The sequence below is a fragment of the Corapipo altera genome, unplaced genomic scaffold (assembly GCF_003945725.1).
Source record: "Corapipo altera isolate COAL_440 unplaced genomic scaffold, ASM394572v1 22, whole genome shotgun sequence".
Lineage (NCBI taxonomy): Eukaryota > Metazoa > Chordata > Aves > Passeriformes > Pipridae > Corapipo > Corapipo altera.
This window is the reverse complement of record NW_020884886.1, coordinates 8,455,743-8,479,516: the sequence shown is the minus strand read 5'-3', so window position 1 is coordinate 8,479,516 and position 23,774 is coordinate 8,455,743. Positions and strand designations below refer to the sequence as shown.

Below are 23,774 nucleotides of genomic sequence, written 5' to 3'. Positions count from 1 at the left end.
CGGTGGCCGCGGAGGTGCCTCCACCGGGCTGTGCTGTGCCTCCACCGGGCTGTGCCCTGCGTAGCAGAGCCGAGCCGAGCCGTGGCAGCGCCCGCGCCCCGCACCGCTGGCTGCCGCGGGGGTCCCTTTCGCAGCCACGCAAGGTAGATCGGCGGGAGCCTGCTCGGCCGTGAGGAAGCTGTGAACTGCCCCCAGAAGTTTGCTGGCAGAAACTGTTCCCTTTATTGGCAAAGTCTTCAGGCTCTCCTCAGAGGAATACCCCGTTGCCTAAGATGAGTGGCTGTAGGAAGCGGTGTAAGCGGGAAATATTGAAATTTGCTCAGTACCTTCTCAGGCTAATCACAGGTTCTCTTCACACAGGTAATGACTGTTTTTCTCTGTAGTCGAGCTGTGCAGCATGATAACAAGAGAATTGCCTAAGGATAATGTGGAGATGTCGTTGTTTTATATTGTCATTCATTTCATCTTGTAAATAGTAATAAAAGATCTGTGAAGTGTTTTGTGGCAGAGCATAATGAAAACAGCATAGACTTATGTTACAGTGTTTAGACGGTGTGACATTCTCTAAGCATTTACACACATGAACCCAAATTGGGGTGTGAGTGTGCGTGCTTTCACCTGTCCACTTGTACATGTTAAAGGTAATGCAGAGAAGCCACATGTTGGTCAGAAAGGATGAATCTTTTTGTGGGAAACCAAACAGTCGGCATCTTATGCTTTCTATTTCACTCTTTCTTGGGCTGATTTACTTTGACAAGCAGACTGCATTCATTTTTTCAGAGGCATGGTTTTGCTTATCTAAAGATGTAAATCAGCTGCAAACTGTCAATACGATGTTATAATAGCTTGCTGTAAACTTTAAATAACACTTGTGCTTTTGTGCCCTTAAAGAATTTGAAAAATAGTGGTTGTCAACTTTACTTAGGTAATTTTTTTTTGTAACCTTGAACAAATTGTACAGTACCAGATAAGATTTCTAAGCCAGACTGAACAGTCACTGTAGTTTTCTTAGCCCTTTGGAAAGTATGCTTTTCTCACAATTCAGCATTTTCTATATCTGTTCTCAACAGCTGACAAATATGATAGCTTACATGATGTCATTCTGTGTTTATGAAATATAATTGTAGTTCTTTCTAGACATCAGTTACTTTTTTCCCTTATAAAGGTGCAATTCCATCATCAGCAGATAATATCCAATTATACTAACATGATTCTTGAGAATTAAAAGCCGTTTATTTTGCTTCTGAAAGTTTCAACTGATGGCATTTTGTTGCTTGCTTTTTTGATTTCGTTTGTTTGGGGTGGTGGGCTGGTTATTTGGGTTTTTTGTTTAGACACTGCTGAAAAAATTTGAGAGCAAAGTTGACTCTTCATGAATAATTTGAAGTATTGATGCATGCAATTTATCAGATTTGAGGTTACAATGCTATAAAGGTTGTGGCACAGACGTTGACAATGAGTACTTTATAGGATGCTTGTAACTTAGGGCAATCTGACACAGCTTTTTAGTAACTCTGAGTGTCTGGTAACATAGAATTTCCTTGCCTTTATTTTCTGTACCACTATTAGTCTATCATAGTTTGTCTTTTGTGAATTGCATCAATTCAGATTTCTCTGAAAGTACTGGCTTCTTGTTCCTGTGAGTTGCTGTGGAAATTAAATAATACATGATGCAAGAAGCAAGCTATGTTAGAAATTCATACCCATACTCTTTTTCACAAAGTCATCCAAGCTTCTCCTTTCCTATCTAGTGATATCATGCACACATTATGCTACTTTTCAGACTGACATTTGTGCTGCAAGCTTTTGAAGCTCACAATTCAAAACCATTTTCAAGAATTTCTGTGGATAGTGATTCTTATGCTACCACTAAAAGAAGTTCTTTTGTTTATAATTAAGCAGCACATTTTCAGTGATAAATTACTGGAAAACCAAGTGGAGTGGCCTCAAACATATTTCCTTAAAGCAAACAAGCAAGCAAAAATCCCCCACTCTTAGGAACTTTTAAGACCTGAGACTCTTCCTAAGAAATCTCCAGTTTGTTTTTACTAGAGGTAATGTTGTATTACTACTCTTATTAGGTTAATAGACTTCCTCATGTTCAAATGGTGTAGCAAAGAAGATCAAGATTATGTGATAATAATTGAAATGCCAGGAGAGGTAGAGCACCACTGTTAAGCTCTTGCATAGCCCAGTCCTACTCATTAACCTCAACTGTTGCAATACTAGTTACTGTTCCCCCTGAAAAATCTAATGCATAATTCATTCTGCTGATAATTAGTTATAATTAATGAAGATGAATGAGAAAGCCTAGTTGAAAGTGTTAGAAAGTTGTACTTTAATTTGTATACAAAAGTTACTCTATTTCTATCTTGAGCATTCAAAAATTTAGGGTAGCTATCAGAAACAAAGCAGTGTGCTTATTTAACTTTTTAAAAGCAGGCAATCTTCTCACTCAAGTGACCAATTATTTTCAAAGTGTAAATGTTTACTAAGGAGCACAATGATGAACATAATTTAACTTCCTTGTTGATATGATTTAGCCTCAAGTTTCTTTTTCAGGTGTTCCTGAATGTTTAAATTGTACTTCATAGTTTATAACCACACAATCTTGAAAGCACTTGCACTGAATCTAATACAAATACATACCCTTCCTTTCTGTATGGGTAGCCATCTACAGATGGGTACAAGCTTTGCTGCAGTTGGCATGATTACGCTGATCAGAAAACAAGAGAAAGTGATATAGAAGGGAGACTGGGTTTACTGGCTATGGGCCCAGCTAAAGAGTTGCTGTTGCTTACTGGTTTTATAGCTTGTGTTTCATAACAATCATTTATAACACAACGGATCTGTTCTGTGGTAAATCTCAATGTTTAAAATAAAAATGATCTCATATAGCTGTCTGTGCTAGTACATAAGCGTGGACTTGTACTTAATAGTCAAGTCAGCTGGAACCAATATTAATGGAACTACCCCCTTCCTTGAAGGTAAATGCTGCATAAATCTTTACAATGGTTTTTAAATGGCAGTCTCTGCCTGAATACATCCAGTTCTCTATCAGATTTTTTTTTTACAAGTTACTATGATTGACTGCAAAATGTAGTGAAATGTAGTGAAAAGAAAGTCTTTTGAAGAAAGTTTTTAATTTTCCATGATTTCTGCTATGTATTGTTGATGTGTTTCCACAAGGGAAAAAAACTCCCTAAAATGCTTGAAGATGGTGTTTTTTCCAATGTCATTCCAATTCCTACTTTATTGCCTTCTGTCTTTTGACATGTGCTGGAAGTACCTGGTCTGTGAAACACCGTCGTAAAGAACTTAGCGCAGCTCTAGAGAATGCTTTAGTTTTTGGATGCAGTGCGGATTTGCATATTATAAATAACTAGATAAATCATTGTGAGATCAAGAAATAGATCACAGGTTATTTTAAAATGGAGAAAATGTGATTTCAGAGCAATGGCTAGGAAGTTTTTCTGAACTGTCATCTTAACAACTGATAAAGTACGGGGATTAAAGAGATGATAGAACAAAAACTGTCATTGACTTCAGTGGTAAATTTTCACAAGTATGTCCTTTTCAGGCATGTTTATATTAAATGTCTGATGTAAGATTTTAAATATTAAAAAGGAAGCCAGGTTTTACAGGACAGAATCAAATTCCCAGTTAGCATGTAAGTATACAAAGAAAGAAGGAAGAGGAGAACAACTCTGCCTGTGGAATTGAACTCTCTAAATAACTGAAGTAATCTCACTCTTCTGGGTTTTTGTAGCTTAAACCATGGATTGATGTGGGGTTTTCTGGGGCTTTTTGTTTATGTGTTTTTAGATCTTGAGATTGATGACGTGTGAAGTAACACCAATCACAGGCTTGAGATTTTTCTTAGGTTAAACCAAATCTAATTGTCAATGGGGGATATACTTTTTGATGGCATGCTCTTTGATAAATCAGGTTACCAAAGGTAATCTCTAGTCTCTAGTCTTTGCCTGTTTGTGCACAGAAATATTTTCAGGCCTACTGTCAAGACGAATACATCATCTGAGCATAGATTTGAAGGTGTGGGAGGCCTCACAACTGTGCTCCTCTGACTGTTCTATTTCTTGTGCCTATCGCTGCCTAAAGTCTAAGACTGTTTGGGATAGCAGCTTACAATAAATGCTTTCAGGGGCTGCTCCTTCATAATTCCAAGAGGAATTACCATTTTTGAATGCAGGTTAATAGTATTCCATTAACTTGTACGGAAAATAATATGAGAAGTAGAATAAATTAAAATAGAAAAATAATCCAAAATATCAAAATAATCTTAAACAACATGAGACAAAGAGTAGATGAAGATGATGTTCCTCTTTTTATGCAAATAGGATATAAACTAAAATTATTTTGAAAGGACTCTGTGACTTGAAGATGTCACGGACCAGATAAAATGCCAATATTCATGGGCAAACATGGGTTTAATATGTTTCTAAATGCCTTTTTTGTATTGCTGAAATATTTCCTTTTTTTAATACTAAATCAGTAATGTTCGTGAACCTAATTAGTCTTTTTTTTCATTTATTTTTAATAGGAAAGAGTTCCAGATTTTAGGTTTGTGTCTCTTGGCTATTGCCTACAAAGTAGTTTGAACCTCTCGGGTTTCAGAAATTTTTCATGTAAAGAGATGCAGTGTTCTCTATATGTAATTTTACAGGTTCTAATGTGCAAGACTGATGTCTTTGTCATGTTCCGTTTAGGGAATAAAGCCTCATTAATTTCAAAGAAACCAATCAAGATTTCATTTGAAGTTCTGCATTGTACTTTATGCTTGCTCAGTTTACTGATTAGCATTGAAAACTGCTGATGCTGTCTTGGTATTAGTCTACCTCAGAGAAATCACTTCAGTGGAAGGGTGTGGTGACAGTGAATGTTGGCAAAGTTGGATTTTAAGTAGGCTTCATACTGCTAGTTAATATAGCTGATAGAGATGCTAAGTGTAAAATAGCAAACATTGAGAGAAAAATATCTGAAAAAAACCCAAGCAAACAAAAAAAAAAATTCCCCAAACTAAATTGGCAGATATGTTAGTTGAATTTTGCCTGAGTCCTCTTGTAATGTTGCTAGGATTTTTAGTTTTTTGCATGGTTAAGTACCTGGCTTTTGAAAATGCCTTTTTTTTATATTATCCTACCCCTGTATGTATTATCACTCCTATAGGCTTTTGTTTAGAAATAGATTGTACTATAGACAGTATTCTGAGACAGAATACCAAAGATGTATTGAATTTAGCAGCCGTTAGCTTTAAATAAATGCTGGGAAAAGCTGAGAATGCCTTAACTTAATGTACTTATGCTGCATTCTGCTTCAAGCTGGAGCAGATTATAAATATTTCCTTTATTCACACAAAACCCCCAGTTCTACCTATATACCTCTCATGCTGCACCTGCAGACCTACTGTGAACTTTCAACAAATTTTGTAGAAAATTGCTCAGATTTTAAGTAGTTAGAAAATATATGATAATGAATTGCAGTTAAACACTCAAAAAAAATATAAACTTTCCCCTCTTCAGAAAAGGACCTACATAGACTGCCTTTGCTCTTCCCGATTTGCAACTCAGTACTGTGCAAAATGTTTCAACTTTAAGTTTTATAATCTTGCATGTGGCAAATAGACTGGACTTCACAGAAACATGAAGAGGTAGTGGAAAATTATGTGGGTAGAAGAATATCTTGAAGTAGGGGATCTAAAGGCAGTACCCTAATCCTTAAATATATTCCCCTGAATATGTTTAAATATTTTTCTCAAACGTTCCATATTTTTAAGACATTAAGTCCATCATATAGCCTATTTTAAAAAGGTTTTTTCCAAATCCTTCTGAATGAGTCTGCATTGAAGTCTTAAGGCTTCATGTGGTATGTTAATAGGAAATGGACAGGCTAAGTTACCATGCTGCAAACCATTTCTTTTCAAAAGACTGAGTTTTTATTCTCTCATTTATTCTCATTCCAAATCTGAATCTTAATTATAATGTAAGATACAGTTCAACTTCTTTTGCAAATGACACAGTGGAAAGCATCCTGTAGTTATCCTTAATCATCTTCCCTTTGGAAGTCCTTAGTTTTGTAATGTTCTTAAGAGAGACCCAACTACTGATGTGATTTATAAAGATAATATTAAAACTTCAGCTGTACGTAGGACACAGTACTTAATATTATGTTTAAAGATACTCTTAAAGGAACTCTTAGAAAGTTACCAAATTGTGCACACAACATGTTAGGAAATGACAGCATTATGAATGTTCCAGACTTATGCAATATAATGCAGTTCTTAACTGTGTATGTACTTTTCCTTTGACTGTTGTACAGAGTACCTTGGAGTATAGAAGCAGCAAGGAGTAGGGTATACTTAGAAATTTGGATGCAAACTGAAAAAAATACAAACTGGTTTTTTGGTTAAGTTTTTATTCCTTTATAGCGACTTTCTATTGAAGGCCCAACTAGGGTTAGGATGCATCCTATCAGAAGCAGTGATAATAACTTGTCATTTAGGTGGAGGCTTTAAAACCCCTGTATTTTTGGATCTACTTCGTAGTTTTATTTGTGACAGTTAAGGGATGTAAGCTATGGATAAAAATGAGAAACCATGACAATGTAATTCAGCTGAATATGACAATATATGCATGTACATTTAATGGCTGCAGTAATAGTATATATTCTGTTTGTTTCATGAATGGCAGTCTCTTCCAAACTGGGATAACCACATGTTAATATTCAGCAGTCCAGAAGGGCTGTCTTAAATGTGAACCTACATTAACAGAAAATATTTTCCCTATTTAATAGTTTAATTTTTGAATTCTGTAAGAACATTAGAGATAGATGATACTATGTTTGGATATACAGTAAGTGAACAATCTGGAAAATGACAGTGATATGTTGATTTGGAAATACGTGGGCACTGAACTATGTTCTAACAGCGCTTAGTCTTTAACTAGTTATTCTGTGTGACTGGCTCTGATACAGCTAAGTGGAAACGATAGAACTGATAAGACTTCACACCACTGTGTGGCTGTGATGAAAGCCAACCTTATACCCTGTTACACCGGCAGTCATGTTTTTATGTGCAATAATGTAGTGACACTGATTGTCACACACCCATGATTCTCTTTCCCGGTATGGAAAGTATGGTGTGGTGGTCATTCCTTGCTTTACTGTGTTTTCAGACTGTGTGCATTTTTAACATTTATCATTTTTGTGTATAACCCAATTAATTTAAATTCTACTTGTAGATTTTTGTGTCTCTGAATTGGTTTAGATATTGACTAGCATGAACTCTTCATTTGCCTGTTGTCTCTTCATAATGACAGCCTGTCAGGGAAGACAAAGCAATTCACTCCAATATTTCTTTCATTTCCAAAGTTGAAATACTGACTTTTGAAGTAATTTAAAATAAAACAAACAAATTAAAAACTATCTGGAATGGAACTCCCGAACTTTTCACTGCATAAAGCTGTTGAAATTGGATCAATTGATTTTTCTAAACATTGACTAAGATACTACCTTTATTTTCTGGTTTTTTTGAGTGCTAATTTACCTCTTTAAATTTTTAACTGAAGTCTGTAGATGATGCAAGTATGTGTACAGTTGGACCTAGGGGGATCACCACACTGAAATACTGCAAAAAATTAAAGACAAGTTTATTTTGTAAACTCTTTTTTTTTAAAGGTACAGCAGGTATTCCAAGGGACCCTGTTACTGGGGTTTTCCGCTAATGTGGAACATTTTGAACATACAACATACGTTGCATATTGTTAGGGTTCTTCAGTTTTGAACTCTACCATGTCACTAGTTCTTCTTTGGAAGTTCTATTCCAAATAATATTGATACCATAAACTTATAAACTAAGTTTTGTCATTACTGTGTCTTCAGAATACATAAGCATATACAGTATTATTGTTTGTGTGTCAAATTGGCTTTTAAAACTGGTAATGTTTTTATTTACCCTCTTAAACTTTTTATAGAGTCCACCTAGGCAGTGTGATCAGTTTTAAATATAAATCAAAAATGTCTGGGATGGGGAGAAAAAAATCTATTTTCATCAGACTGAATAAGTCTGAAATGAGGTACTAAATTTTGTTAGTTTGCTTTTATTTGGCAGATTTGTTATTTTTTAAATACCTTTTATGAGGCAGGTGAATAAAATCAAACAACATTTAGAATCTTTGCTGTGCAGACCTTTCTATGACAGCCGTGATAAACTTAATTTAATTTCAGGAAAAATAAGAGACAGTTGATTGCTTATATTTGTTTTATGGTAGTATTTGTAGAGGTCAGCACAAAATAGATTCTTTAGTCAACTTTGTAAATAGGAATTAGGCTTTTTTGTCATTTACTCTTCAAAAGTTTGTCTGTAGATTCTTCAGTCTAATGGCCGCATTTTATTATGTTGAAGAAGAATTTCTTTAAAAATCCCAGGTCACAGTTTTCCCTCAGATCAGTGCCTTGGGACAAGGACATGATGCGACCTGGGGGCTCTGGTTTCTGTAGCACTTGAGAGAGAAGAGTTGTTGGTCAAACGTGGTGCTGGCAAACACACTCAGATGCATCCAGTGTGGGGCAATAAAAATTGCGTTCATTTTTAATCAAGTAGAATGCACATAGTAACTGACATGAACAACTATTGTTGATGATCAACTGATGTTGATGATTTAGATTATCTTGGCTTATGTAAAAGTTATGATTTTTACCTTTATAAATATATATATTCGAACGGTGTAAGTACACCCAGTTTTAAACAAATTGCTCTTTTGTACAATTTTCATTTTCACTTGCAAGTTTTAAATACTCTCATGCTCAGCATCTCACGTCAGATATGTCTAACCATCTAATTCCCTAACTATAATGCCTAATCCACAATAGTAAAATCTGTAGAACTTTCTGTAGAAAATGCATCTGAAACTACTTGATTGCTGTAATCATCATATACATTTAGTCAGTTTTCCCAAAATATGATACATTTTTTTCCAGACAAAAAAATATTAAACACCAACAGTGAGCTGCTTTGGAATTGCTGTTCTGCAGCCTAACACAAGTTTTGTAAGCTTCTTTCATTATCAGTTCAGGAAAGGAATTACAACATAAGGGAAACCTAAGGAATTGTCTTCATGTGCAGTTTTAATTCAAATTAAGTAAAACTGCTACATTGCAGAAGAATCAGAACTGAAGTGACATTTTTTATTTTAGCATAATTCATTTCTCTAGGAAATTAAACCAAATTTTATTTTAATTCTAAATGAGAGGGTCTCAACAGAGCCTGAATTAATCTTAACTATTCCACCTTACTGATTGATTAATTAATAATTAACTTCTCTGAGTAGCCTGTATGCACAGCTCCTGAGGATCCCTGAAAAGGCATCAGGGCATTTTAGTGAGGATGAAAAAAATTTTAATTTCTTTAGTCAGCTAATAACTTTTAAAAGTGTAACCAAACAAAGAAAATTAGATGCAAATTAATATCAAAGAGAAGGGAAAATATAAAATAAAAAATTAAGGAAAACCTAGAGTGAGGGCAAGGAGAGAGGGCAAAGAAGAGCATGATCGACACTGGTATATAAAAACATGCATATATGCACAGGCACTGATACATCTATTTTATTGTGCACCAGATCATCCTTGATATAAAGCTACAGGCAAATCTGTCCTCATGAAGAGTTTAGGCTGAGAGAAATAGATAGAGGACAGAGTGGTGTCATGTCTTAACTCTCAGAACTCTAAAGCTGTAAGATTGAAGGCAAATTTTTTCTAAAATACAGAGTAGAAATATTTATTTCTTCAAAAATGGATTGGTTTTTGAGTTTACAGTGTTACAACAGTAACTGAAATCCAGGTCAGGGAAGACAGAAATGCTGACAGTGGCTGGCAGTCACTGCTCCCCTTCAGTTTGATGCATCTGTTACCCTGACTGCAGGTTTTGGGAATTTCATTGCTGTTCAGGCTCTCTCCTTCTTGCCACACACAGGTGAATTCAGTGCTGCAACATACCCAATGTCCACGTTCACAGTGCTCTGAAACTTTAATGTGGAGTGACAGATGTGAATAGAAACAGTAGGGCATTCCTTCCCCTGTGAAGACTTACCAGATGAAGTGGTTGATGTTCCTCAAATAACTGCTGTAGTCTATTGTGAGAAACTTAATTGGATTGTATGTATTGCTTACAGGAAGTTCTGGACTGATCTATTAAATTACCCACCTGTTGTCTGTATAGTATCGTACTGTGTCAGTAATTGAAATGTCATCCTGTTGAGTCGGTGTAGGACTAAGGCCAGTTCTTTCCCAACTAGTCTGCCAAAATGTTTTTATCAATTAAATTGTACCATATAGCAAAAAAATATTAATTTTCATCAGGGAAAACTGCCCTTCAAAAAGCAGTAGAAATATCCTAAATATCCTGGAGTGGGTCCAGTGGAGGGCAACAAAAATGATTAAGGGATTAGAACACTTCTCTTATGAGTACAGGCTGAGGGAACTGGGCTTGTGCAGTCTCAAGAAGAGACGACTGAGAGGGGACTCAATCAATGTCCATAAGTATCTGAAGGGAAGGTGTCAAGAGGATGGAGCCAGGCTCTTCTCGATGGTGCCAAGCAATGGGACAAGAGGCAACGGGCAGAAACTGATGCATAGGAAGTTCCACCTGTAAATAGGCAACTTGCTATCTGTGTCTATCTTTTCTAAAAATTATTATTAATACTCTTATTGGCTATCTACCAGGTAGATTTCAACAGTAAAGAGGGAAGGAATCATTATTACAGAAAATAGAGTATCTACAATTTTCAGTGCTTTTGTGCTGACTGTTTACTTCAATATCATAAGAATATTAAATACATGTATTTATGCAATTTTAGCTGTATTGTTACTGATCAAAGTAAGGAAACTTCGATTTTTCATTCTGTTATAGCTAACCTTTAAGATAAATGCATACTGTGGCATTGTATGTATGAGTGTACAAACAACCACATAAAAAGTTGTTTGAGACTTTTTTTTCCTAAATACTGTTCTTTCCAAGCAATGCAACATTTTAGTTTATATTCTGTACTGCTAACTTTTTTACATTTAGGTAATCCGTATCAAATCTGCATCTAGGTCTGGAGTCCCAAAGCAGTATTGCACCACAACTACTTGAAAAATACTACCAAAGGGTACACCAGGGGATGAGGCATAGACTGAGTACTGTAACTACATCTGTACCTACCTGGAGGTGCATTGGCTTTAAAATCTTTAAAGCCTGACAGGGCAAAGGGTGAGAGACAGAAGTAGTGAATTGAAAACATGAAGTACATATCATGCTGTGCCTGTGGATCTGGGAGCTGTGAGAGGGGATGTGTAATGCTGGTGCTTTAGCAGTGTGGAGCATAGAGGAGCCAAATTTGAAGGAAAAAGCCTTCAGACACATATAATTGTGTCTATAGGGCACGGGGAAGGTGATGACTGGTGGAATATATTGTTAATATATCCTGCTTCCTGTTTCTGCCTACTCATATGCTGAAGCAGTATGGAAGACACTGAATTTACAGCTCCCTGCAGATGGAATATGGTTTAGGAGGCACTGCTGAAGGTCAGTAGTTAGGAGGTGAAGTAAGGCTCATCTTAGATTTTCCGAAATTAACTGAATTATCTCTGTCCACTTAAGCATCACTTATTTTGGCTCTTTCTGGGATAGGTTTGAACTGGCAAAATTAATACTATATACAAGGATTTAAAATTATTTCTCTTGAACTTCACAATGTTTTTTTTCAGGTGGCGCAGACACCAGTGTACAGTTAAGTGCTTTGTCTTTTGCTCCTTTCTGCTAAATACTTTTTAGTCTAGAAATTCCAGATCATCTTGTACTCAAAAATGTGCAGTCCCCCTATTTTAACAGTTCTGTATGATTTCTTGTCAATTCTTTTTACACTTTTATAGTCTTAAAAACATTTTGTTTGCATTTTTTTTTCTGGAAGTGCTGCTAAGCTAATGTTTTCTTAGAAGTAAGAATTACGAGAATATGTGTCCATTTTTCAGTACCCTGTGGTGTGAGATAGAGTTGGTTTTCCTATCTGCCTCATATTAAGTTGTCTGTGTTGTTTCATCTGCCTTCTATCTTTGATCACTTCATCCCAGTCACTCAATTCCATGTGATACTTCTGCAGCTCATCCACTAACTCTTCACAGAATATCATAAATGGATTTTACTACCTTCAGTATTAATCCTCTTTTTCTGAATACTTATGAATTTGTTGAACATTTGGACATTCAGCATTTACCTCCTAGGGACTCCTTCATTGTAACTTTCCTCTGATGTGATGTTACTACCAGTGACTCAGTTACTACTACTTCATTTCCTGCCTTTGTCCTTTTTTTTTTTTCCTTTTAACCTATCTGGAAATCCTAATTAATAAATCATCTTTTTGTATTGCTGTCACCTTGTCAAGAGTTCCAGCTAACAGAGAGCACAGTGAAACTAACACTGTCTCCTAAAAATACTGAATTAAAATCAAGAGATCATATACATCCTGCTGGGAACTAATGCCACAAGATCTGCCTCAAGAGATCAGTGTTTTCCTTACATCCAGTCTGCTGCCTGCCACTCATTTGTTTAAACGAATTTAAAGCTCTTGGTTTTTTTTTTTAACCTTTTCTCTCTGCTTTCTCCTGGAATAACAAGGTATTAAAACACATTACCAATGCATAGCATATCCATGTAAGCCACTTTGAATTTCTTGTAAACACAGTATGAGGAATGAATCTCTTGGTCCGGTACTTTGGGAGACACAATAATGTCTTGAAAAGATTCTTCCACGGATGCTACTGGCAATCATTAAGACCTGTCATTCTAAAAAAAGGCATGGTTGACTAGATAGAATGCAAAACTGTTTGAGATATTTGTTTCACCACCAATTCCCTGGCAAGGACAAGTTGTTTCTGCTCATGGGTGAATACATTGGGACTCTGGTGCCTACATTCTGCTGAAGTCTAAGAAAATATGGATAAAACTGATGCCTGTACTTTGATGCCTTGCAGTCCTGGAGCAGAAATCATTCTGGGACAATTAAGTAGCTTGGTATCTGTCTTATGATGTAGGATTAAAGACTTAGCATCCCAGCACTGGATTCCTGAAAAGTCCAGTCAAGAAAATATGTCAAAGGCATACAAATGCATAAGTGCAGTAGCACATGACTTGGTATAAAGCAAAGTTGCCAGGACAACTCTCTTTCAGAAGTCAATGATAAGCTGCTTTTAATAGAATTCTGTAGCAGTCATACCCTTTCCTCAGCTCAACCAGAGCTGGAATACCTTTTCTCAGAAGGTCACCTTCCACATAGGCTCCTTTTTACTACCCAATTTAACCTCGTCTTCTCTCAGGCAGTCTGTCTCCTAGTGACACAAAAAACCCTATGCTGAGGCTACTAAAAATTCATCATGTGTAATTTGTTGTAGATATTTTTTCTCCTTGCTGTCTCCTCAGTAGCAACTACTGAGAGCAGTAGTTGCTAGAAATTAAGTACTTAAATTACAGGGCAAACTATGTTAAAATTCCAGGCATAGAACTGTACCAACTGCTAAAGTAAACTACTCATTTCATTCTGTTATAAAAATGCAATCAAATGTCCTGAATCCCAGATGGATTTGTTTCACTCGGTACAATGAAAAAAAGGGTGTCCTAAACATGTCTTAAAAAAAAAAGCCCAAGACAAAACCCTTACATTTAGGTGATTGTTTTTAGAAGATAATTTTTACTGAGGTTTGTATTCTTCTTTTAAAGTTGTATTTTGAACAATTCTGTTATTCATCAAAATTTGAAAAAGAAATTGCAAGAAAATAGTAAGTGTGAAGAATTCTGCCCCTACCTAAGGCTTCAATTAGTCAGCTATAGAAGTTACAGTAAACTAGGGGTTGAGGGGGTTTTTTTTGTTTGTTTTGGTTTGGTTGGTTGGTTTGTTGGTTTTTTGTTTGTTTTGGAGTGGGGGTTTGGTTGGGGCTTCGTTTTTAATTTTACAGTGCTACTGACAAAAGAGCATCTACCTCTCACACTGATACCTGTGAATGCTTCTCTGGTTTGCAGTTGGTCACAGCTGTCCTTCATGCTGCAGTAACTGTTAGCGCATACTGGGATTCCAGAGGGCGAAGGTGCTTTGTCACTGTAGGTACAGGGGAAAAGCTGAAGTCTGTAAGCCTGAACTCAACATCATCTGCATTTTGATCTTTCCCTTTCTGTAGATATGTAGTAATGAACTGCAGTGGGAAAAAATTCTGGGGGACATTTTTATCCACAAAGGCCGTATATTCCCTTTTTTGTTTATTTCTTGGTCATAGTGAGAACATATGACTGTGGCCCTGGTTTCTGCTTTGGTTTTTTTTTTCCTGTGTCAGTGTATGGACTGACATTAAGATAACAAGTTGTTCCGTCTCTCACACATGTAATTAGCAATTATTATTATTTTCAAAAACCAAAGAATAGGCCCCCAAATGGATATCAATTACTGATACACAAGGTATGTAAGCTGTCAAAACTGGTGATTGTTTTTACGTGTGATATCTTGAACAACATTCAATAAAGGTTTGTTCCTAGAAACTCAGCTTCTTTCTATTACGGAAAAAAGGTGGTTCAATGATAGAAAGTGGTGTAAATAGTGGTTTTAATTTTTTTCTCAACTTGCTTAATTAAAATTTCGTTTTCTTTTGTGCTTAGTTATTTCTGCATTCATTAGGTAAATCTGTATTGGGAGAAAATTTGAGGAGTTTAATAAAGTTCAGACTAGGAAAAATGCAAAGGATGTATTTTAAAGCATACTTAGAATATTGCATTAGAAATGTTTCCAGCATTCTTTTGGCCATGAATTAGTTGTGTATTTACTGATAGGAAACCTCAGGCCTGGGTTTTTTTTAATTATCTCAATAATTTTCTGAACACTTTATTAAGGTTTTATATGTATACACACACGCACACACATATAGTATTTTCTTTTGTAGTACTGCTCTAAGTCAATGGGAGGAGAAAAATTGGATGTGAAATACTGTTTCCTCAGATTTCCCTGCACTTGAATTCTGAGGGTTTGGTAGTATATTTTCACAGGTCCTTTGTAGTGATATCTGTACCCTCAAAAGGTCTCCAGCCCCTGGTTGCTAGAATGACTCTGCTGATGTATTGAGTATTGTAGAAAGTTAGTAATTTGCTTTCACCCCAAAAGTGTCTTTTCTTAAAGAGACTGTTTGGTCAAAACATTGTTTGTTTTAATGTTTAAATAGAAATTAAGGACTCAGTCCTTCACTGTTGTGCCCTTTGCTTCTGGGTGGTTTAAGCTTTCTGCCGCATTCATTCGAGAGATCTCTCTCACAAAACAAGCTCTTCACATTACTTTTTGTTCTCTTGGCCCTGCAATGCAAGCAGTTACTTGATGGAGTAAAAGGTTTACTTTGCTTTGTAATAGAGCAATGGCTTTTTTTGTCTTTCCAGTTTGTGTCTTTCGAGTTTGTAATTAGTCATTCATTGAATTCTCATATTCCATAGCTATTGCCTGCAAATCGTGAATTTATTTCTTGACTCTTCACTGCTTTTTACTTTCCTCTTGCTCCTGTAGGCAGACTCTGAGCATTTAAGATAAATATCTCATTTGCTTTCGGGTTGTTATCATGAGCAGTACTGATTAGACTAATAATCTAGGGTGGAATGATGATCATGCAATGACCCTCTTGTAAAGATCTTGCAGAATAGTCCTTCTGAATAAAGCAATTAGGACACAAAGCTTGGACTCTGTTATACTATTTACTTTTCTTTAAAAAAGTCCAATAGCCCTCTCATGCTGAGCTAACTTGAAACTATAGGAGTCACCTAGTTTTGGAATTAGCTGTTGTCAGTATGCTTCTTTGTTGCCCCTGTATGTTTTTAGGAAAAAAAAGAAGTTTCTGAACACTTTGCAGCTCTCTTCCCTGTCTCTACAGAAATTGTATTTAATTCTTTCATTTATGAGAATTGCTTTTGTTTGCTGCGTTAGTTTAATTTTTGATACTAAATGCTATTTTGGAAATCGTTCTGAGGCAAGAAGCCTTACAGTATCCTCCTTCATTCTATCTTTTGCATAACCCACAGTGGGTAATTGGAAACTCCATAGAAGATTTTTCCAGGGGGTTATGTCATATTTGTCAAAGATTGGTTGGCCTGCTTTTTTTTTTTCTGTCTCTTAATTAACACCATCTCCATTTATCTTTCTGAAAAGCCTGATTTAAACAACTGGTCTTAGTTTCTGAGTGCTTTGAAAGTCAACAGGCCTGGGCTTTTTGCTGGTCTTTTTGAGGCCAATTACTCCTCTGACTTTTGGGTGAAGAAACTTGCTCCTTTGTTGATAAAAAGCAAGATAGTGAGAATGCATTAGGACTTCTAGCAGCTTTCAAAGTAGAAAGGTTGATAAAAGTGTTTTGGCAGTAGTTGTCCTGTCATGCAAACTGTGGATGGAAGTGAACATGGAAGGTGTGAAGGAAGAGCATCATAACAAACTATAGTAGATGGGAAACAGCTCTGAAGGTTTTAGGTAAATTTAGGTAAAATAGAATAAAGTCTTGTTCCTAATGCCACTTGAATCAGGAATTTATTTTTGCATCGTGTTTCTGTTAGAAAATTTTAGAGAATAAATTTTAGAAAACAAAGGGTCCTTCTGGCTTTATAGACTAGGTGTTTCTACAGACTCCTAGGAATAAAGAAACCCTATTACATTTAAGAGCATCTCAAGGGAGGTGTCAGATTGTCTTCTGAATGTGATAAAACATAAGAGTTATTTCTGCCTGTGTCAAGAAATTGTTTGTAGCTTAGTTCAGCAACAGGGAAACTCTTGATTCTGCTGTCTGGAGAACAGCTAGTGTCTTTGCTGTTGTGAGATCCTCAGTATTAATACAAGAATTTTGTCCGGAAAAATACTTTTCTTGCAAAACTAATGAACCCTTAGCAGAATCACATCATATTAAGACAATTATTGTAATATAAAATTGGATATGGGTCTGAGCAATAATGAGTTTGACAATAATGTAAGACTGTGGGACATAAGGGGAAAAATTAAAACTGAGAACAAAATATTTCCAAGCACTTTTGTAATAGGACAGAGTATCGAAAATCCAGAGAAAAGTTGCAGAAGTTTCTGTGACCTGCTCATGGTTATTGCTGACTAGTGGTGCTACTATTTAATTATTGTCTCAGTATTTGGCTAAGATTTTATTACTAAGATATTTTTTTTGGTGATGTTCCATGATCTCTGCTAAATTAGAACTTTAAATCCTTACTTTGACCCAAATTTATTTTTTTAGAAAACCGACACCTTAATTTGTCAAGGTGTCTTCCACATTCCATCAAGTCCATGGAGGATGTTATGATTAATGAGGGCACCATTTGAGGCATTCAATTAATTGAGTAGATGTTGTGGTCATTTCAGTATGGCAAACTGTACATCTGTTCTCAACATTCTAGTAAATCAACAGTGCTGCAAGGGAACTTAATTGCTTTTAGAAGTGATGACACTGGTTCTGGTTGTACAGTGTAGTTTAAGAATGACTCAGGCTTTGACCATCACTGCTGTAAAGCCTGTGCTTGATACTAACACACAACGTATTTTTGAATGGATTGGCTTGGGGTTCATTTGTTCTGAGCCATCAAAACACTGTCATGTTGAAACAAGCTTAGGACAAAGATTTGAGACAGCTGGTGGTACTCAGTTCAAGTGTAACTTCATGTTCAGTTAGTACAGAAAAAATACAAATCTCCTGGTTTATTTCTTAAACTGTGACTATCCTTCTTCCTCTTTCCTCAGCAATGTTAAACTACTTGGTAATGAATACTTAATGGGCTTAAAATAGTTATGATAATTTTTGACAGTAAATTTACCTCTTTTTTCCCCATAAAATCTTTCCAGTGGCATTTCCATATTTCTAATTTGAGATCTTGAGAAAAAGAGACAAGGGTTGCAGGAAAATGTCTGGAAGCATTTAGTTACTAGCTGGAAAATACAATTTCTTCTATATTTTATGAAAAGAAAAAAAGACATTATTTGAGAAATAGACTTTTGAGTATCCTAGACAATAACTTCCAGTTTGAGCATGAAACTTGAAAACTTACAAATGCTACAAAATGCATCATAAATTGTTTCAACCACAACCTGCAAATATAAGATTAATGCAAACAAGTTACAAGTTTTACCCTTTGACATATTATCAGTCTGACAAAGGTGATGAATGGGACATCATAAAAAAGTTTGAAGGAAAAATATGAAGAGGGTCCTGAAATTCAATGCTTGTAAGTAATAATATTACTTCTAAAGTGAAAAATAGGATGCCAGGAAGGACAGATGGTTCTTCTTGTTGACTGAAAAATGTCAGGGAACTGTGAAAGAGGAATCTATTACTTGTTTTGGAGAGACAGAAAAGGACAACAGATTTTCAGAAACATGGGAAAGCATGAGGCTAATAAGGTCTGATAGAAAAAAGCAAAAACAAGTGGATGAGAATCTCTCTATATAATGGTCTTGTTGTACTGTTTTTTAAGCAGAAAGAAGATTGCAGGATAGAAACAGTTCTGGTTAAGAATGAGCTGATGTCCTATGAATTTCATTAGACTGCACTGAAGGAACACCCAGGAGAACAAGTATTTATTAAGATTAAGGAAAACAGAAAATTTTGTTTCTGCCCTGAAGTTATGTAAGTCAATCACATCTGCAGAAAAATCCCATTCAAGAATGAAGTCATAAAGTACATTGGAAGGCTTGCTGTGTTGAATGGGGAAGAAAGAACTAATCACTAATAAATTTGTGAAGCAAATTGTAACCCTGTGGTTAAATGGTTACTTTTGCAGGCTAGAATAGAATAGTAAGTAGAGCTCTGCACTGAAGGATGGCCAAACGTTTGCATATTTTTTGAAAGAATGTCTTGGTCAGCTACAGCAGATGATTTACAGTGAACTCCATAACTTTGTGAACTCATCTTTGAGAATGTAAAAAACACCTAGAAACAGATTCTCATGTGTTTTGTTACTGCTACTTCCAATGCCCCATTTTCAGTTTTTTTCCCAGGTTCTCACTGCTCAGGGGTTGTTGGACATACTATTGATAAGTAAAATCATCATTCTATTGAAAAGTGTCCCTGGGACACCTGAAATGAGATGATCTTTAAGGTTCCTTCTAATCCAGGTTATTCTGTGATTCTGATCTGTCTTCGTTGCTCTTTAGTGAAATATTAACTTGTATTCTGATAAGCAAAATTTTTTCTCTCTGTATCCTTCCCATATTAAGTATTATATATTAAGAATAAATATACTGTTTAAACCTTCCTAATAAATTAAGCATCATAATACATCCTGGCTGAGGTAGGTAAACAGTTAATTATGATATTGTGAACAAGAATACTTCAGTAAATCCTAGAAGAAATTGCAAACCAGTGTTCCTGAACTCGCATCCATAATGGGTGAAAGACTGTATTACCTCCGTGTCCCAGTTACTGGATAGTTTAAAAGTACAGTTAGGTTTTAAAGTAAAGAATTACTGAGCATCATCTTTTTTCCCAGCATTGATAATTTTTGAATAATTTTTTGAATACTCTAGGGCACTCTCCATATACTGCTATTTCTTTTTTCCCCTCAGCAAGGGGTACATACAGTTATGATGGATGTGAATCTATGCAGTAACTTTCCAGAGAGGATCTTAGGCCATGAGTGCTTGGCTTTGGTTGCCAGCCAGGAGTCTGGCTGAGTTCTGCTGGAGACTGTAGATAAGAGCAGGTTCAGAGAGACCCAGCCTCCGCAGAGATACTGGCTGCTATTAGTCAGTCTTCTCACTGATGAGTTCAATTGGATTAAAAACTCGTGCTACTCAGGTGCCAGGGAAAGAAGCCTCTTGAAAGAAGACTGCTACTTTACTTGCAGAGTTTTCCATCCCCTAATCACTACCTGTGGTTGCTTGGATGAGGGACACATAGGAGATGCTTTGCTGTTCTAAACTGTAGTTATATAAATATAATTTTTAATTCTCAACCTCATCACATTTTCTCTTAATTAATCTTTAATGGAAAATTAGGTTTACTTCTTATGTGCCTATATTTTTCTCTGCAGAGCCCTTATCTTAAAATATATACGGTATGTATTGAACGAATAGCTCAGTAATACACATTAATGCTGGTTTTGCTCATTTAAATTTTCCTCTATAGTCTCATTTGTACTATGTAAAATAGGGCAGGAGGATCATATATCATGCAGATAAACCTGTCAGAGCAACCCAAAGATATCCTTTTAGGAAAAAAACCCTTTCTATTAAAGTAATAGATACGCAAAACCTTGTAGAGTGGTTTTACATAAATTGCTATAATGCAGTCAGACCTAGTTTGTCTGTATTTAGATTATTTCTTTATAACTCTAGCTTCCATATAGGATATTTTTGTACCAGAGGTTGATTTTTTCCTTCTTTCTTTTTTTTTTTTTTCCCCTTTTAAGTATTCTAGTTTTACTCTCTTAGCTGTTGAAATGGAGTGATGTCAGAGAGTAGCATCTCAACTTTGTATATTTTTGGACCTTGTTTTGCCCTCTATTAGTACATGCCACAGTACAGCCTAAGTATCTGTCTTCCCTTGTTTATCCTTAAAGAAGTTATATTAAATAAGAGGATGTAAATAGCAGGCAGTATATATGTGTTTATATTTATATTGTCCAGCAGTTTGTTTTGGTGTGATCTATTTTAAGTGTGGTTCTCCTCTTGAACTCAGCTGTGGGTTTCAAGCTTACATACATTAGGTGTAGTAATACAATAGAGAGTGTAATTCTGGTCTTTTAATTTTTCAATTCCTTGCTTGTATGACTGCTGCTTGACTTAAGACAACTAGAAACAACTTTGCATTTTTACATGCAGTCATTCTGAAAGCAACTTTTCTCTGCTTGAGAAGGGAGGGTGAGCAACTTGCAGCATGATCGTGGCAGATTCAGTTTGTGCTTTTGTGGCTGGAGTGACGTGGGCCATAACTGCTCCAGCAGATTTGTCATGGAAGGCTTTTTGCTCTCATAGCTTGTAAGGCCAAAGTACACATACACGTGGATTTGCACACACATGCTAACAAAAATCTCAGGGCAGTATATGTTAGTATTTTACATCTACAAAAGACAAACTACAATTCTTATTCTTATAGAAAAGGCTAAAGCAGCCCCAGCATATTTTTCTTGATGTCTGTTTGAAACTTTTTTTTTCCTTGAATTGATTACGGTTTGAAGTACTAATTGCTGGCAATATAATTTTTATAAATGCACTTCCTTCCACCTTTGGTCTGCTGAGATTGGAGGATGAGTTCCAGAAGAACATGTTTGCAAAAACAATAACTTCCATTAACCTGAAAGTTTTAGGTAGGATTTGCTTTTTTGTTTGTTTTTAGAAGTACTACAGTCGCTTTACGCTTTCCAGACTTTTCCTAGAAAAACTGTCTTTCTTCATTTTTCCTCTAGGAAATTTGTTTTATTTGATAACGAAAAAGAAACTTGAACGTCAGCTGAGGCTATATTTTGGCCTTTCTGATGTTTAGTTGGTTAGCAGATAAAGACTTACAGAATTCCTGTCCTACTTGGAACCTTTGAGGTAAGATAAGTGGGTTCCTTGGAGCAGAAAACATGACTTATAAAAATTTACAAGCCACATTTTTGTTTTTGTTAACATTAGTGACTTTTAACATGACTTCTTCATAGTCCTGTATACACAGCCCCTTTGTCCAAGGTGAATCCTCTCATAAGCTGCAAGATCAGATCTGCAGTCAGTTTTCAAAAAGCACATTATTCTTTTCTGACATAATATAAAAAAAATCCATCTTATTTATCCTTCAGTGATTTTATTTCTGAATTTCAGTCATGGTGCACATGGTGTGTGTCTCTATAACCATACAGACATGACCAACATTCTATACATTGAACATTAACATCTGCAAAATTTTCTGGTAAGATAATCAAACACAGATGCTGTCATAGAAAATATCCCGCAAAACAACTTTTTCAGTTCTTTTCTCACATTTAACAGTTGGTTTGGCAGCAATGCTGGTTTTCCCTCACTAGAACTCCCAGAAAGCTCTGTTAAGAGCAATAGAAACAATGTACAATACCCAAGTTAGGATAAAAATAACTTCACAGGAGTTAAAATGACAGCATCTGCTAGATGAATGCTTGCAAAAAAAGAAAACTGCAGAACCCCCTTGAGCCAATTTTGATTGGGAAATGTAGATTAGTTTTGCATGAATGGACTTATTTTTCAAACTAGGAGGGTTTTTTTGTTGTTTATAGAAGTTGCAAGTGTCACTAAGGATTATCCAAGTCTAGTAAGTCTAAGATAATAGTATTAATAATTACATTTTCAAATCCTCTGATAATTTCAGTCTCTTTTCAGAGCGTTTAACATTTCATAGACTTTGCATGCTTCTGAGTAATATTAAAGGCTGCATATAGAGGAATGAGACAATTGCACTATCTTCACTGTGGCCAAGTTGTGACCTCTGATGAGAGTTATTTCCACAAATGGGTCACTTTGCATTTGTCTTTTCATTATGGGCATAGCATTTCCCTCAAGAGTTCAGAACTGTGTCATGTTTAATCACTGCACTGATCTTGTGTGACTTGCACAAGAGGCAAAATTTACACCTGCTATCTGGGAGGCTGGAGAATATCTCAAGCTTTTATGATATATGCAAATGTCTGGTTAACGGTTGAAAATTTTCAACAAAGTAGGCTGCTTGGTTGCTTTAGGCTATTTCATTGCAAGTATAAATTTTAGTAGTCTTTGTACAGAAAGATTTGATGCTCAGATACAAACTAATATTCAAGACCTACAGATCTCTGCTGAGCTGGTAAAAAGAACAATTCAGCCTTCTGGGAAGGAATTGGCCCCAATGTCTTTCTGCAGTAAGGTGGATCCAGCGACCTCCCTCTGCCTCTCTGGAGTGGAAAGTATGTCCTGGCTCTGCCCTGGTGTCACAAACACAAAGGGTACTCTCCTCTCTGCTTTCCACTTGACTTTCAGCTTTACTCTTAGTTTTCCTTTTTTCCTTACTTAGCTGAAACAGCATTTGTTTACCATCTTGACTAGAAGATATTTTTCTTCCTTTTCCATCTAGTAATCAGCATGGTGCAAGTCAGAAAAATGTCCTTTTTGCTGCTGTTAGTCGTTTCAGCATGACTGCATTTGCTCTGACCTGTCAAGATCTGTCAGGACCCAGGACAGCCTCTCAGAGGGTGCTGAGAAAGGAAACTCAAATTTACCTGATTTCTCCTGGTCTTGGCAAGTCCTAAAGATCTTCAGAATGTCCCTACAGTTTCACATCTAGCTAGTCCCCTCACACTTCTCAGCATCAGAATTATGTTATGGGTGATTTAACTGTGGTGATTTTTTAGCAATGGAAGAGAGGTTGAAGAGGTTAGAGAGCTTTCCAAAGGTAAAGAAGCTAGGGGTGGAAAAAAGAAGGGTAAAGCAACAGCAGCAAAACAACACCAGATGCTGAAACTGGTAAGGACAAAAGTGTACAAGAAAATAAAATGTAGAAAGCAGTAAAAGTGTGGAATGCAAACAGTGTAGAAAATGGGATCCAGTCTGATTTTTCAGATAAATAAAAGAATCTATAAGTTCCACCTTTTTTTTCCTCTTGTATGACTGTACCCAGCAATCCACACTTTAGAGACTAGGTCCTTCATCATGAAAAATGCTCTTCTCCACTGGAACTGTTGTGTCTATTTTAATAACTAGTGCAGGTGACCAGATTAGTTGTTATTTGGTCATTCACCTGGG

General features: G+C 36.0%; 1 protein-coding gene across 5 annotated transcripts in view; it reads left to right on the top strand.

Moving 5' to 3' along the window:
• KCNIP4 (potassium voltage-gated channel interacting protein 4) overlaps positions 1-23,774 on the top strand; it is a 407,041-nt gene that overhangs the window by 102,231 nt on the left and 281,036 nt on the right. Inside the window, exon 1 of one of the 5 annotated variants that reach the window (XM_027642610.1) lies at positions 75-360. The exons of the other annotated variants lie outside the window; for them this stretch is intronic. Within the exon in view, the coding sequence (XP_027498411.1) occupies positions 273-360 (88 nt within the window). The 5' untranslated portion in view covers positions 75-272. Of the gene's footprint in view, positions 1-74; positions 361-23,774 lie in introns of those variants that run through there. 5 annotated transcript variants of the gene reach the window in all.